The 17,704-nt window shown below is 45.3% G+C and overlaps 1 protein-coding gene across 6 annotated transcripts in view; it reads left to right on the forward strand.

Moving 5' to 3' along the window:
* Window positions 1-509: 509 nt before the first annotated feature.
* CFAP97D2 (CFAP97 domain containing 2) overlaps window positions 510-17,704 on the forward strand; it is a 39,556-nt gene continuing 22,361 nt past the window's right edge. For all 6 annotated transcript variants that reach the window (XM_079137430.1, XM_079137433.1, XM_079137431.1 and 3 more), the window contains exons 1-3: window positions 510-639; window positions 15,384-15,464; window positions 16,156-16,274. In XM_079137430.1, the coding sequence (XP_078993556.1) occupies window positions 574-639; window positions 15,384-15,464; window positions 16,156-16,274 (266 nt within the window). In that variant the 5' untranslated portion in view covers window positions 510-573. The remainder of the gene's footprint in view (window positions 640-15,383; window positions 15,465-16,155; window positions 16,275-17,704) is intronic.

The raw sequence follows: 17,704 nt of genomic DNA on the forward strand, positions 1-17,704 counted from the left end.
ATTAAAAAAAAAAAGTGATTCAAGGATTGGACAGGAAGGGATGAGGAGGGCCTGAAGGAAGGCAGGAGTTAAATGGGGAAAAGGAGGGAGGGAGGGAGGAGGGACCAGAGAGAGGAGAGAGGGGGAGGGAGGAAGAGAGAGGAGGGAGGGAGAGGAGGAAAGCAGGGTGAAAGAGGGAGGGTGGAGGAGGGAGCAAGAGAGGGGAGGAGGGACGGGGAGGAGGAGGGAAGGGTGGGAGAGGAGAAGGGGGGCAGGTGGCAGCACCAAGGAGTACACTGGGCTGGGGAGATGAGCTGAGGCTCTTCCTCCTTCTTCCTTTAGCTCATCTTCCTCTGTAGCTGGGACCCAGCAGCTGCACCACTAAACTATTCAAGATCCGGAAGCAATGGCCCTTGGTGTGGGAGGAGGTTGTGATCTTCTTTGTTACTCTATCCTTTGTCCAGAGCTCTCCACAGGCTCCCCTGGGCTCTTCCCCAGCCCAGCCACCATAGCAACTGTCATGTGACCCCACAACAGTTCAGCAGGGCTGCTGGCTGAACCAGCTCCTCTCTGAAGGCATCAGGGCCAGCTGAGATGGACCCAGCCTGGCTGAGCTCCCCGCGTGCCTGGGAGAAAGCATATCAGGATCACAGGAAAAAGGTAGGGCAGTGACCCAGCCAGCCACTTGGGTAGGCTGCCTCAGAACCCAGGGGTGAAACCCAAAGGAGACTCAGGGTGGGGGTCTGGAGTGCCACTTCCCAGAAGTGCTCATCACATATGTGGCCATTTGTGACCTTAACTCCGGGAAATAGTTTTCATGTGCCATCTGTTAGGAGCATCCAATCTCCAGCTATGCATTGTTTCTAAAGTACCTAATCTTCTCCCAAAGACTGGAGCATCTCAGGACAGAAAGACCCATGGGTTCCCTCCCCATCAGACCTCACGTGCAGAGAGGACTAAAAGCCAACGTGTACCTTATGACTGGCAGATGTACTTCTTGCCATTCCCTGAGTGAAATGTGGAGGCTGTGCCCTGAGGGGGTGGCTGCCCAGGCCACATGTCCCCAGTGGGGGTCCCTCCCTCCGTGTTCTGCTAATCCATGCCACCACACGTCTGACATGCATGTTCCTGATCTGAATACCTGCTTCTCCCCCTCCATAAGTGTTGACCCTGTTATGCTTGTTGTGATGTTCTCAGCCTGTCGGAGTAAGGAGCTGTCACAGGGGGACATGAGAAGGTCGATGTGGCAATGATGTGCCAGTCAGTATGGCTTCTCTGAAATCTTCAAACCTGGACCCCTGGTTGGGCTGGGGTGTAGCTCAGTGGTGGAGTGCTTGTCTAGCACGTGTGAGGACTTGGATCTGAACCCCAGTCCAGAAAAAAAGGAAGGAAGGAAGATGTTCCTATGGGTGTTTCATGGTTCTTCTGTGTCCCTGGGGCCTGCTTGAGATAGCTGGTCAGTGACACCCTGCTTGTGTTGAGGTTGGAGATGACCATGATGGAACGGTGGGCTCAGTGAGGCTGACGGCAGGGAGAAGCCCTGGGCGGCTGGAGCTCACAGGTCCTACTCCTGGAGCCTGTGGACACTGGGGCCAAACAGCTTCTGCAACAGGCAGATGGCTTCTGCCTAGCAGCCAAGCACAGGGCTGGGCGATCACGAGCCCAGATGGAGGTGGGAGGAGCAAACCCTGCACCTTGCTGGAGAGGAAGAGTGAGAACAGAGCTGATCAAGGGCAAGAATGAGAAGTCACAGGGTGGGGACAGTCTTGGCACAGTTGCCAGCAAAGCTGAAAAGGGGACAGTTGGGGTGAGGACCACAGTGGCTGCAGGACCCAAGGGCCCAGAGAGAGAATGGAGGTGGGGAGCTGGCAGGGCTGTACCCACAGACATAGGAAAAGGGAACGGGGCAGCACGTGTCTGTGGGCCACGTGCCAAAGGCCCCCCTGAGTGAGGAGGAACATGGGTGGGTGGGGCAGGGTGAGGAGCCCGGGGCTGGAAGTGGATGGAGAGAAACCAGTGGGGTGAGAACACCCGCCTTCCGACTGTGAAGAGCGGCCTTGCTGCCTGGCTGAGAGTCCCTGACACACAGTGCCAGCCCCTAGTGAGACCCCAGGGCCATCTCTAGGACCACGCCCCTGTCTCCCTCCATCCTGGATCCCAGCAGGCCTAGGCCCTAGAGCCTGGGCTGCTCTTCCTGTCCGCCCAACCTGGCATCAGGTGGACGTGCCCCCAGGGGTCACCTCTGTCCTGCTCGCTGATGGTTAGCAATGCCTCCTCCCCGCTGTCCTCTGGCCTTCCCCCTCTGAGGGCTTACTAATACACCCACATAAAAGGAAGACCATTGGAGAAGAAATCAATGAAGGTGAGAAAAAAATCTTCCATTTATCTTATTCTTAATCTAGCAGATGAAACTGTTCAAAATAATAGTAGCAATGATGGATTGGATTATTTATGAACATCAACAGTCTAAATGCTCCAGCTAAAAGACAGATTGTCAGAGTGTGTTGTCCCAAAAAAAACCACCTTAACTATAAAAATATAGAGATTAAAAGTAAATAGATAGACAGGGCTATGGTTATGGCTCAGTGGTAGAGCACTTGTGAGCATGTGTGAAGTACTGGGTTCAATTCTCAACACCGCATATAAATTTTTAAAAAATTAAATAAAGGCATGTGTCCATCTACAACTAAAAAAAATTTTTTTTTTAAAGTGAATCGATATGGGAGAGATCTAAAATGGCAGTCTAGAGGGAGTCCTTGTCGCTCCATATCTCAGGTTTCAAGCAGAGGATATTGGTTTCTCTGTGAGGCAGTCTTTGCTGCTTATCTATCCCCTGCTGTTTACCCAATTTGTCCACCTCAATCATCTGCAGTCTGCCAGCATATCGACTACTTTTTGAGTGCAGACTGCCGCGTATCATGCGCCATTTGCCCATTTGCCTGCCTTTCACCTACTCATCACCCACTGCCCGAGGTCCACCTGCTGATCATCCACCAGTAGCCTGCAGACCAATTGCAGACCGGCAGCAGAACACCAGCTGCCTGCTGTTGCCTGGAAATCCACTGACACAATACCCACAGGTTTGGTTACATGTGGCTGCTGCCATTTTGAGACAACAGCCAGGATGTGCAGGACCCCTGACTGGACTGACCGCACCCTGCAACCAGGAACCCTCAACCAGACTGATCGCATCCCACCTCCAAGACCCCCAGCTGACCACACCCATGCCCCGAGCTGCAGCTCCCCATTTGCCAGCACATTTGGAAGCCAGTGTGACCATCTTGGATTATCCTGGAAGCAGAAGTTTCCATCTTTAGGTGGGGCAAATTCCATCCTGAGACACCTGCTGGAGACTGGAAGCTCATTGTCAGGTACCTCTCATGCATCAGGCTACTGAAGACTGAGAGGTTTGAATAATAAATGACTGTTATAGTGTAGATTTTTTTTTCTTTTTTTAATCTCCCTTTTGAGAATTTTTAAGTTTTTATTTCTTTACTATTTGTACTCTCTTTTCCTTTTATTTACCTGTTTCGTCAGTCTCCTTCTCCCTTTTCTCAGGCTAACAACCAACTTCTTTTGATTACACTTTCACTTCCTACAATCGAGAACTTCTATATACTCTTTTCTTATCCCATTAACAGTTACATCTTACACCCCTCTCCATCCTCTCTGTCCCCCATTAGAAACTGCAGACCTTATTACAAGTCTATTTGTTATACTGTAATAATAATTGAACTCATCCTCTCTGTTTACTATGACAATATTGTTAACATCTTCATAGGAGCTATTTGGTTTAGGACTGCATATTGTCTGTACTGGGCACTGCTAATATTGATCTCCCACTTAAAGAAGAGGTTTTGAAAACTATAGTACCACTATAAGCCTATGGGGGGAACTGCAATACCCCAGATCTGCACTGCTAGAGGGAAAGATACATGAACAACATGAAAAAACAAGGGAAGAAAATGATCCAAACAAACCTAGATTCTGTATTAATACAATCCAGGGACAGCGTGGTAGAAGAAATGTCAGAAAAGGAGTTCAGAATATACATAATTAAAATGATTCATGAAGCAAAGGATGAGATTAGAGAGCAAATGCAGGCAATGAATGATAATACCAATAAGCAGTTGAAAGAGCCACTGCAGGAAGCAAAAGATCATTTCAACAGGAGATAGAGATTCTGAGAAAAAAACAAACAGAAATCATTGAAATGAAGGAAACAATAAACCAAATAAAAAACTCAATGGAAAGCATCACCAACAGTCTAGACCACTTGGAAGACAGAACCTCAGACAATGAAGACAAAATATTTAATCTTGAAAATAAAGTTGATCAAACAGAGAAGATGGTAAGAAATCATGAACGAAAACTTCAAGAACTATGGGACATCATGAAAAGAACAAAATTAAGAATTATCAGGATTGAGGAAGGGACAGAGATACAAATCAAAGGAATGAACAACCTATTTAATGAAATAATATCAGAAAATTTCCCAAACCTGAAGAATGAAATGGAAAATCAAATACAAGAGGCTTACAGAACACCAAATGCACAGAATCACAACAGATCCACACCAAGGCACATTATAATGAAAATGCCTAACATTCAAAATAAAGATAGGATTTTGAAGGTTGTGAGAGAAAAGCATCAGATTACACATAGGGGGAAACAAATATGGATATCAGCAGATTTCTCAGCCCAGACCCTAAAAGTTACAAGGGCCTGGACCAACATATTTCAAGCTCTGAAAGAATGTGATTGCCCACCAAGAATCCTATACCCAGCAAAACTAACCTTCAGATTTGAAGACAAAATAAAATCCTTCCATGATAAACAAAAGGTAAAAGAATTTACAAATAGAAAGCCTGCACTACAGAATATTCTCAGCAAAATATTCCATGAGGAGGAAATGAAAAACAACAATGGAGGTCAGCAAAGGGAGGAACTACCTTAGAGAAAAACCACTCGAAGGAGAAACCAAGCCATTTGGCTTATTTAAAAACCAAAAATAAGCCAAATGACTGGGAATACAAATCATTTCTCAATAATAACCCTGAATGTTAATGGCCTAAACTCCTCAATCAAAAGACATAGACTGGCAGAATGGATTAAAAAGAAAGACCCAACAATATGCTGCCTGCAAGAGACTCATCTCATAGAAAAAGACATCCACAGACTAAAGGTGAAAGGATGGGAAAAAAACCTACCACGCACATGGACTCAGTTAAAAATTGGGGGTTTCCATCCTTATATCAGATAAAGTGGACTTCAAGCCAAAGTTAGTCAGAAGGGATAAAGAAGGACATTTCATACTGCTTAAGAGAACCATAAATCAGGAAGACATAACGATAGTAAATATTTATGCCCCAAACAATGGTGCTGCTTCCATGTACATCAAACAAATTCTACTCAATTCCAGGAATCACATAGATCAAAACACAATAATTCTGGGTGACTTTAACACATTGCTGTCACCACTGGATAGATCTTCCAAACAAAAACTAAACAAAGAAACCATAGAACTCAATAGCACAATCAATAACTTAGACTTAACAGACATATATAGGATATTCCATTCCATTTTCTTCTCAGCAGCACATGGAACCGTCTCAAAAAAGACCATATGTTATGCAACAAAGCAGTCCTTAGTAAATGCAAAAAAGTAGAGATATTATCTTGTATTCTATCAGATCATAATGGAATGAAATTAGAAATAAATGACAAAATAAAAGTAAGAAATTACTCCAACATCTGGAGACTAAATAATATACTATTGAATGAAGCATGGATAACAGAAAACATCAGGGAGGAGATAAAAAAATTCTTAGAGGTAAATGAGAATGATGATTCAACATATGAAAATCTCTGGGACACTATGAAAGCGGTACTAAGAGGAAAATTCATTGCATGGAGTGCATTCAAGAAAAGAATAAAAAGTCAACAACTAAATGACCTAAAATTGCAGCCCAAAGCCCTAGTAAAAGAAGAACAGACAACACCAAAAGTAGTAGAAGACAGGAAATAATTAAAATCAGAGCTGAAATCAATGAAATTGAAACAAAAGAAACAATTCAAAAAGTTGACGAAACAAAAAGTTGGTTCTTTGAAAAAGTAAACAAAATAGACAAACCCTTAGCCACACTAAAAAAGAGAGAGAAAACTCAGATTACTAAAATTCATGATGAAAAAGGAAGTATCACAACAGACACTACTGAAATACATAAACATAATGAGAAGCTAGTTTGAAAATCTATACTCCAACAAAATAGAAAATGTTGAAGATATTGATGAATTTCTAGAGACACATGCTCCTCCCACACTGAACCAGGAGGACATACACGATTTAAACAGATCAATATCAAGCAATGAAAGAGAAGAAGCCACCAAAAGCCTACCAACCAAGAAAAGCCCAGGACCAGATGGATTTTCAGCTGAGTTCTACAAGACCTTCAAAGAAGAACTCATTCCAATACTTCTCAAAGTATTTCAGGAAATAGAAAAGGAGGCAACCCTTCCAAACTCATTCTATGAACCTAGTCACTCTGATATGAAAGCCCAGACAAAGACACATCAAGGAAAAAAAATTTAGACCAATATCCTTGATGAATATAGATGTGAAGATCCTTAACAAAATTCTAGCAAATCACATACAAAACCATATTAAGAAGATAGTGCCCCATGATGAAGTAGGGTTCATCCTGGGAATGCAAGGTTGGTTCAACATCTGGAAATCAATAAATGTAATTCATTAAATCAATAGACTTAAGGTTAAGAATCATATGATTGTTTCAATAGACACAAAGAAAGCATTTGACAAAATACAACACCCCTTCAAGCTCAAAACACTAGAAAAAATAAGGATAGTCGGTACATACCTCAACATTGTAAAGGCTATTTATGCTAAGCCCATGGCCAACATCATTCTGAATGGAGAAAAACTGAAAGCATTTCCTTAAAAACAGGAACAAGACAGGGAGACCCTCTTTCACCACTTCTAGTCAACATTGTCCTTGAAATACTAGCTAGAGCAATTAGACCAAAGAAATTAAAGGGACACAAATAGTTAAAGAAGAACTCAAGTTGTCACTATCTGCCAGTGACATGATTCTATATTTGGAGGATCCAAAAAACTCCACCAGAAAACTTCTACATCTAATAAACGAATGCAGCAAAATAGAAGGATATAAAATCAACATGCATAAATCTAAAGTATTTTTATTCATAAGCAATGAAACATCTGAAAGGGAAATGAGGAAAACAACTCTGTTCACAATAGCCTCAAAAAAAAAAAAAAAAAAAATACCTGGGAATCAATGTAACCAAAGAGGTGAAAGATCTCTACAATGAAAACTAAAGAATATTAAAGAAAGAAATTGAAGAAAACCTTAGAAGATGGAAAGATCTCCTGTGTTCTTGGATAGGCAGAATTAATATCAAAATGGGCATACTTCCAAAGACACTATACAGATTTAATGCAATTCCAATTAAAATCCCAATGACATTCCTCTTAGAAATAGAGAAAGCAATCATGAAATTCATCTGGAAGAACAAAAGACCCAGAATAGCCAAAGCAATCCTGGGCAGGAAGAGTGATGCAGGAGGTATCACAATACCAGACCTTAAACTCTACTACAGAGCAATAGTAACAAAAACGGCATGGTACTGGCACCAAAATAGACAGGTATACCAATGGTACAGGATAGAAACATGGAGACAAACCCACATAGGTACAGTCACCTCATACTAGACAAAGGTGCCAAAAACTTACAATGGAGAAAAGAGCCTCTTCAACAAATGGTGCTGGCAAAACTGGAAATCCATATGCAGTAAAATGAAATTAAATCCCGAGCTTTCACCCTGTACAAAACTCAACTCAAAATGAATCAAGGATCTAGGAATTAGGCCTGAAACCCTTCACCAAATAGAAGAAAAAGTAGGCCCGAATCATCATCATGCTGGCTTAGGACCAGACTTCCTTTTCCCCATAGCACAAGAAATGAAAGCAAGAATCAATTCATGGGATGGATTCAAACTAAAAAGCTTTTTCTCAGCAAAGAAAACAATCAATAATGTGAAAAGAGAGCCTACAGAGTGGGAGAAAATCTTTTCCACACACACTTCAGACAGACCACTAATCTCCAAAGTTTATAAAGAATTTGATCAACTTTACACCCAAAAATACAAAGAACCTAATCAATACATGGGTTAAGGAACTGGGCAGACACTTCACAGAAGGAGATATACAGGTGATCAACAAATACATGCTCGTCATCCTTATTAGTTAGGGAAATGCAAATTAAAACCACCCTAAGATTTCATCTAACTCCAATTAGAATGGCTATTATCAAGAACACAAGCATAATAAGTGTTGGTATGGATGTGGGGAAAAAGGTACACTCATACATTGCTGGTGGAGTTGCAAATTGGTGCAGCCACTCTGGAAAGCAGTATGGAGATTCCTCAGAAAACTTGGAATGGACCCACCATTTGACCCAGCTATCCCAGTCCTCAGTTTATACCCAAAGGACTTAAAATCAGCATACTACAGTGATGCAGCCACATCAATGTTCATAGCAGCTCAATTCACAATAGCTAGATTGTGGAACCAACCTAGATGTCCTTCAATTGATGAATGGATAAAGAAACTGTGGTATATATTCACAATGGAATATTACTCAGCCTTAAAGAAGAATAAAATTATGGCATTTGCTGGTAAATGGATAAAGTTGGAAAATATCATGTTAAGTCAAATAGACCAAGCCCAAGAAACCAAAGGCCAAATGTTTTCTCTGATAAGTGGATGACTTAAGTGTGGCAGGGGGGAAGAGAAGAATGAAGGAACTTTGGATGTTGTAGAGGAAAATGAGTTGGGATGGGGTGGGGAAGGAAGGACAGTAGAATGAGACAGACAGTATTACCCCATGTACATGTATGATTACATGAATGTTGTAAATTCACATTGTGCACAACCATAGAAATGAAAAGTCGTAGCCCATTTGTGTACAATGAATCAAAATGGAGTCTGCCAGAAAAATAGAGAAAATATACAATGTTAACACTAATCCCAAGAAAGCAAGAGTAGCTATTAATTTTTGGCAGAGCAGACTTCAAAGAGAGGAAAGTTATCAGGGATAAAGAAGGGTAGTACATGATGATAATAGATTAATTCTCTAATCTTTGACATGAAGTGTCACACCTCATGAGGCAAAGACTAGTAAAATCACAAGAAGAAATAGATGAATCCACTATCTTCGTTGGAGGCTTCAACACCCTGTCAGAAATGGACAATTACAGGAGATAGAAAATCAGTAAGAGCATATTCATATTCAATAACATCATCAATCAACTGGATTGACATCTACAGACTATTCCATTCAACAAAAGTATAACACATGTCCTTCCAAGCGCCTGTGAAATCTACATTCTAGGCCCCAAACACATCATAACACATTGACAGAATAAAAATCACACAAAGTCTGCTCCTAGTACCCAGTGGTAGAAAACAATTACAGAAGGATAACAGGAAAGTCCCAAACACTGGACATGGAAAATCACACCTCTAAATAACACACGGATAAAGAAAGAAATCACAAGAGAGATTCTGAAATATCTTGAGCAAAACAAAAACAAAAACACAACTTCTCAAAATTTGTTGTATGCAGTGAGAACAGTGCTTAGGGGAAATTTTAGTTTATTAGAAAGAAGAAAGACCTAAACTCAATAATCTAAGTTTTCACCTTAGGAAACTAGAAAAAGAAGAACACATTTAAACCAAAGTTAGAAAAAGTAAAGAAAGAATAAAAATAAATCAATTTGAAAACAGGAAATCAATTTGAAAAAAAAAAAAAGTGAGAGAACCTGGCTCTTTGAAAGCTAATTCTCTAAAAATATCTCTAGGCAGGCAAAGAAAAAACAATAAGACACAAATTACATCAGAAATAAAACAGGAAGCATCATGCAGATCCATGGGCATTGAAAGGATAGTAAAGGAATACTGCAAACAATTCTGTGCTTACAAGTTTAATAACCTAGATGAAGTGAACCAGGTCCTTCAAGGACACAGTCTATCAAAAATCACACCCGGTAATCCCCGTGGCTTGGGAGGCTGAGGCAGGAGGATCATGAGTTCAAAGCCAGCCTCAGCAAAAAACGAGGCACTAAGTAACTCAGTGAGACTCTGTCTCTAAGTAAAATACAAAATAGGGCTGGGGACGTGGCTCAGAGGTGGAGTGCCCCTGAGTTCAATCCTCAGTACTAAAAAAAAAAAAAAAAAATTGCACAAAAAATTAGACAATCTGAATGGACCTATATCTATTAAAGAAATTGAGTCAATAATTAATAAACTTCCAAAACAGAAAGCTCTGGGCCCAGAATATTTGCTGGTAAATTCTGTCAGATATTTAAGGAAGAAATTATCTAATTACTGAGAATCTCTTTCAGAGGATAGAAGCAGAGGGAATGCTTTTTAATTCATTCTATGGGACCAGAATTACCTTATAACCCAAATTAGACAAAGATATACAAGAACACTACAGATTAACATTTCTCATGAATATAGATGCAAAAATTCTCAAAACATATTAGCAAATTGGATCCTGTATCATATAAAAAGAAGTTTACAATATGACCAAGTGGAACTTATCCCAAGTATGCAAGGCTGGGTTATCATTAAAAAATCAATTAATGTAATATATCAACAGGCTAGAAAAAAAGAAAGATCACATGAGTGCATCAGGAGATACAGTGAGTATTTAACAAAATCTAATATCCATTCATGATAAAAACTGTCAATAAACTAGGAATACAGGGGAACTTCCTCAACTTGATAATGAATGTTTAAAGAAAACATCATAGTTACTAGTGAGAAACAGGAGGGAGGCGTTCTTTTAAACATTGCACTGGAAATTCTAACACAGTAAGTCAAGAAAAGGAAATAAATGGTATACTGATTGAAAGGAGGAAATAAAACTTTGTTTGCAGGTGACTTGTCTATTTTGAAAACTCCAAAGAATTAACAAAAAATTTCTAGAACCAATAAGCAATTATAGCAATGATGCAGGATACAAGTTAACAGATAAAAGTCAATTACTTTCCTAAATTCCAGCAATGAAAGAGAGGAATTTGAAACTTAAAACAAAATACCATTTATATTAGCACTCAAAAAATGAAATACTTAGTTGTCAGTCCAACAACAGGTGCCTAAGATCCATATGAAGGAAACTATAAAACTGATCAGAGAACTACATGAACAGAAAGGTGTTCTATGTGGCTGGAGGAACTGGGCTCTACCATTTCTTATAATCTGTAAATTATGTTGGAGTTATTAGCCAATGCAATTAGATAAATCATAGTCATGAAAATGAAACAAATGGGTACTGGACTTTATTTTTCTATTGATAAACAAAAATATTAAATATCTAGTAAATCCAAAAGAGTCACTGGAGAAACTATTACAAACAATAATTCAGTAAAATGTTGGGCTATAAAGGGAATTCATATACATAATGTATGCATATATATACACGCAAATACCAGCTTGAAAAATAAAATGGAAGGGAGACCCTGTTCACAATAGTAGCAAAGAGACTAGAATGCCCAGGAAGAATCTTAATGAGAAATACCCAAGCCTACTGTAAGGGTGTAGGAGGAAAAACCGTGGTTTCTCTTACTGAACTCTGACAGCTCAGGGCACTCTGACCCCAGAGGTGTGGGGGCTTCCCAGGGGACACCAGTGTTACCGGAGATTCTCCCACAGGCACCCACTGGGCATTCTTTAATTCCACTCAGTTCCGGTGCCGTCCACCAAGAGTCCATGCTGTTCCCTGGCACACTGACCCAGGGATCACACTGGCATGGGACCCCCAGTCGAGGGTTCCGTCCCCCCCCCTTTGGTGCCCATGCAGGCACAGCAGGAGGTGGTCAGCTGCACTGCTGGGGGTGGCAGCTGTCTTTAGGGTAGCTTGCTTCAGTGGCCCAGGAACTCAGAGACACACTTCCCTGTCCTTGCTCACTGACTACAGAATATCACAAAGGATGCAGCTAGCAGCCAGACAGAGAAGAGTTGGTGAGATACAGACAAGGAGTGTGTGCCACCCCTGCCCTCTCCTGGCAAGGGCTCAGGACCCTCCATGGGGAAGCTCTTGGGCCGGCCCACTGTGATGGACTGACAGATCTGGCTCCATGAGAATGTTCTAGGCCAGACTCAAGGGAAATGACTAAACAGACTCCATTCTGCTCTGAGACTCCATGTTATGTAGGAAATAAGCTTCTCCCATGGGAACACCCCTCCTCTGTGCCCATCATCAGTTACTTGGTGTGACATGTTTAATAATATACAATGGCAACTCCTATGTAGTGAAAATTGCTCTCTTTTGATCCCTATTTCTCCTAAACAATGTACCATGTGAACAGTGATTGTATGGATGTTAGCAACCATTCTTTAGTTTGTACCTAGGTAAGGGTCATTCTGACCCACTTCCCCCTCTGTTGATGATCTCATGATGTTAATGTGTAATTTCGAATCATAGCAACAGACACTTATGATTGATGTGATATTTGGTATAAGAACCCCTATGACCCTGTGGTCGGGGCTGTTCTCCCAATAGCCATTTTTTGGGGCATTGTGTGGGACAGTCAGCTGGCCAGCTTAATAAAGACTCTCAAATTTGGACTTCTCAGTGGTGATTGGTCTGTTCTTAAGTTGCGCCCCATAACACCACCTGTCCACTGGGTTCTATGGAGCTCCTTACAAAGGCATGGTCGTTTACATCACTGGTCATTGGAGATCAAGATCTCTGATCTCCTCTCTCCTCTGGAGATTGTAGGGTGGAAATAAAAGATCCAACCCTCTAGTCATAGGGTTGGCTCCCCTGGGGCCAGTCCCTCCTGGAGTCCAGCTAGGAGCGCCAGCCCTAGCCATCTCACCAGTATACAAAGAGACACCACTCTGGAGAGCCCACAGATCTTAGTTGTAGAACAGGAAGTTGGGTGGGGGAGGGAAGATTAAATATGTATTTCCCAATATCACACTTAGATAAGGAGAATGATAAAAAAACATTCCTGGAAACCACAGTGGCAGACTTGACCAAATAGAGAGAAGTACAATGTTCTTGGAGAGAAATACTTGATTTTTAAAGATGTCTCTTCCCCATGTTGGCGGGCACCCTTGGAGAAATCCCACAGAAGTGCCCACAGTTTTCTGGATGATACACATTTGTCATTAAGCTTCTCTGGTAGGATGTATAAGAACAATCATAAAATGCCAAGAAAGAAGTGTAACACAGCTGGCTAACGACATCAGATATTGAAAATAGCCTCAGTTACAAGGACACTGGTATCAAGCACAAACAGCAAGACCTAGCAGTGGGGCAGAGTAGAATATTCAGAAAAGCTCACCGAAGTTGAAAACCAGAACACAGTGTGAAGAGTGTCTACCTTAGATGCCATGGAGGACGGGCAGAGACCGTTTCTTCAGTTCTGGAGGCAGCGAAGCCAAGATCGCGGTCTGTGTGTGCAGTCTACTGTGGACCCTAATGCTGGAAGTGCTCACGTGGCAGATAGATGGCAGGAGGGCAAAGGGACAAAGGCTGTGCTGGCATGAAGTGCAGGAGCAGGACCCCCAGCAAGCCCCTCTGCAGCAGCTGAAATCCATCCTGAGCGCAGGCACCCCTCCAGAGCGTCCCTGGGGTGGCTTCTCAGGGCAAACTTGGAGGGACACAGTGGGACCCTGCAGTGTCTTGTTGGGCTGCTTTAACAAAACACCACAAGCTGCATCACTTATTGTTTTGGTCAGCTTTCTTGTCCCCATGACCAAAAGACCAGACCAGAACAATTTGAGAGGAGGAAGCTTTCCTGGCCTCACAGTTTTGGAGGTCTCAGTTCATAAACGACTGACTCTGTTCCTCTGGCCCGAGGTGAGGCAGAACATCACGACGGAAGGACTTGATGGAGGAAAGCAGTCCGGGGCATGGCACCAGGAAGCAGAGGGAGACTGCTCCCTCACCGTGAACTGAAGCACAGCCCCAGGGACCCCTCCTCAGCCACACGCCGCCTGCTCCCCAGTGGCTCCATTGAACTGGATCAGTGCACTGCCGAGGTCAAGGCTCTCCTACCCCTACCATTTCACCTCTGAACTCTTCTCGTTGTCTGACACTTGAACTTTGGTCTACGTACGATACCTCATACCTAAACCATAGCACTCATAAGCATCGGAATTCGTTTCTCTTGGTTCTGGAGACTGGAGACCAAGGTGCAGGCAGATATGGTATGTGGTGAAGGCCACTTACTGGCTCACAGGCAATGCCTCCTCAAGGTGGCCTCCTCACGGGGGACTCTGAGCTTCTTCTAGGAAGCCATTTACCCCACTTATGAGGGTTCTGCTCCCTGATCTCATCCCATCCCAAAGGCCCCATCTTCACCTTGGGGTCAGGATCTCGACATGTATTGGGGCACAAACCTTCAGATCATGGCAGGAGCACCCCAAACAGGAAGAGTGGTGTTGGTCACTGGTGTGTGTGTTGCAATGATCAAACCGCATCTGTCCTCACCATCTCTGTCACTCGAGTTGCCCCAGCAAACACCACAACCTGGGCAGCTTTGAGAGCAAGGTCTATTTCTCACAGATCTGGGGGTTGGAGTCCAAGGTCAAGCTTCTGGTAGGGCTCAGTTCCTGGGCAAGGCCTCTTCCTCACTTATAGACTGCACCTCTTGGTGCAGCTCTCTCCCTTCCTTGTCCTACAAAGCCACCCCACAGACCTGAAGTCCCATCCGGAAGATTCTCTGAGCACTGGATTGTCACAATGCTCTCTGCTACTGGGCTGTACCCAGGCGTAACTTCCAGCCTGCCATTTGTGGCTAGTGGAGCTTACTGATGAGTGCATCAACCCATAGGTCCTGGCAGGCAGTGCTCAATCAGAAGGACCTAGAATTCAAGGGGTGCCTTTACACATATCCCTGGTGACTTTAATCCACCACTTTAAAGTGAATTTCCCCTTGATTGTATGTTTCCTAAGGGAAATGGTACAAGATTGCTTTGCAGCTGACCTCTGTGGAAGGCACTTGTCCTGAGAGTGTTGCAGGAGAGCTCGACAGCTCAGTGCAGGCTCGAGCACCCGATCACCACAGGCAGGGCCTCTGCAACCCTGCCAAGAACAGAGACGTCCAGCTCTTAGCACTCAGGGAGCCTTGTCCTGTGCCCACTTGATTCTCCGCTTACAAGGACAACATGGGCTCCTTCCTCAGGGCTGCCCTCCTGGGCATCCTCACGCTCTGGGTCAAGTCAGGAGCCTCAGCAGGGGTGTTCTGCCATGATCACTTACTGTCCCCAGAGCTCACACAGTCTGCAGCACTCGAATCATTTGCTGGAACTGTACCAGGGTCTCACGACCTGCTCTGTGCTCTAGGTGCAGAATGCCCAGCCGCTGGTAGACACCTGCCCGCCGCCAGCATTCAGCCACCTCCGCCTGATGCTCAAGAGGTTGAAGGTATTGTGCCCAGTTTTCTCAGCAGAGCAGGCCGTGTCATCTGGAAAACCCAGGTGCATGGGGAGGCCTGAGAACACACTCGTCACCAGGCCTGACCTGGTCCTGCCCCTAGGGGGCTGGGCGGTGACTGTGCCAGGGTCTCCCAGGTGCTGATGTCCACCACGAAGTCTTGGAGGTGGGGAGAGTCTCAGTGGCAATGCTTACGGGCAGCTCTAGAATGGTTCATTAGCATGGTTCTTTTGGAGTGGACCACTTCGGGACCACTCAGGGCTCTCACTCCTTGATGTGAAGGCCCCTGGGGAGTGAGCCTGTGAGGTTGCCCTCACAGGGATCCTCTGCCTGCACCTGTGCCTAGTAAGCCCTGGGAAGTGGCTGGACAAGCAAGCTGAGGCTCCAGCCTTGAGCAAGCAGCAGCTCCGTCAGTTTGAAACCCTAAAATGGGAGGTCCTCCCTGTGGGCTCAATGTTCCCTCCTCCGGAAGAGTGCAAGCTCTCTTAGGATGTGAGATGGCCTCATCATCAGGACTCCACAAGCCTGCTTTAGAGGGTGACCAGTGCTGCAGGGTGTGTCTGCACTGTGGCTGCTGCTCCACCCCAGCGTGTCCTCTCCGGTCACACAGTGCAGGCACCCGCCTGCCACAGGGAGGCCTGGCGTCCTGGCTCAGTCTCCTCCAATCTCCCTCTGCCCACAGCTGGAGGAAGAGAGGCTCTCTGCCATCGACCGGGAGAACTGCCTGCTTCTGAAGAAGGTGGCCTCTGTCATGAGGACCAGGCCGCTGACTGACAACGGAAGGGACTCCACACACAGGAGGTAATGGTCGTCCGACACGCACAGGGCTGACACCCATCAAGCCTGGGCTCCAGGGCAGGGGTGCAGGTGGAGCAGGGGATCTGACCTCGAGCACGGGGCCTGTGAAGTGTGCCCTGCCCTTGTCCCCATAGAGGTTCTGACCAAGCCCCCGGGGCTCTGGGCTCTGTGCCCAACCACAAGTGACCGCCCAGATGGGGGCCAGTCACCGAGAGGCACTTCACCTTGTGTGACCCAGCAAGGGAGGGATGTGGTGGCTCTGAGGCACAGCGAGGCGGCAGGGTGCACCTGGGCTGTGCTCATGCAGTCCTTGGGGGTGTAAGTCTCCAGCAGCAGCTGCCATGACGTCCTGTGTGTCTGGGAGAGCAAAGCCTGTGGAGGGGTCCAGGTGGGAGTGTGACCACCTGCACTGCCTCCGAGGAGGTGGGGGCAGGCTTGTCCCCTAGGGAAACCACCCTGTGAGTGCCAGCCCGTGAGCCCCAGGTCCCCAGCTGCCCACAGTCCTGGGGCCAGGGGGTTGCTGCGCTTAGATGAAGGCCTTGGTGTCTCAGCAGTGAAGATCCTGTTTTCAGAACGGCTTGAGCTCCTAAAACCTTTAGCCTGTACCTGTCCCCAAAAAGCTCATGGAGCTCCAGATCCATGACAAATTAAGCTACAGTTGTGCTCCAGGCCCCTGAGGGTGTGACGAAGGTGCAGGAGGCACCTGGGAGAAGGATGCTGTGCATGTGCAGAGGTCCACAGTCCTGTCCGTTGGGTTCCTCCAAAGCCCACCTGAGGCCACTGCTTCTGAGCCTAACGATATCACTGAGGGTCCCAGGAGGGCCCAGCCCCTCACGTGAAATCTGCAGGGCAGACCTGGAGTTACTCTGCCTTGAGGATGGTACCCTAAATCCTAGAACTGCTGCTTCCCTTAACCCTGTGACCCAATGTCCCAGGACAACAGAGGGCCCCTTGCACGGGGGTGCAGGACGAGCTCCTGAGAGGGTGAGCCTCCTGCCTGCTGCCTGGGTGTGGGCCCATGCCCTGCGACTGACTTACATCCACTGAAGGAGCCATGGGTCCTTCTGGGTGAGTGGAGAGAGGGCAGGACGGGGAAGGTGATGACCAGGAAGGCCAAAGGAAGATCCGGGGCCACATGCCTGTGGACTAGGTCCCGGCTAGTCCCACGCTGGGGTCCCTGTCTGCTGGAACACTGGTGAGTTTCCTGTGTTGTAGGCCACCTCCTCATCTCCTCGTGGGACTGTGCCAAGGCCCCTGGCTCCTTCCAGCATTTGCTGTGTGGCTGCAGGCAGGGGCCGAGTACAGCAGCAGCAAGTGTCCAAGCCAGCATTCGCCCAGCCTTGAGGTGGCTGGTGTGTTGCCGTGGTGGCACGGGATAGCCCTCAGCCCTGGCACATCTCTACGGGATCAGAGCCTCAGGAACACACGTGGCC

The sequence above is a fragment of the Sciurus vulgaris genome, assembly GCF_902686455.1.
Source record: "Sciurus vulgaris genome assembly, chromosome: 4".
In the NCBI taxonomy this organism is placed as follows: domain Eukaryota; kingdom Metazoa; phylum Chordata; class Mammalia; order Rodentia; family Sciuridae; genus Sciurus; species Sciurus vulgaris.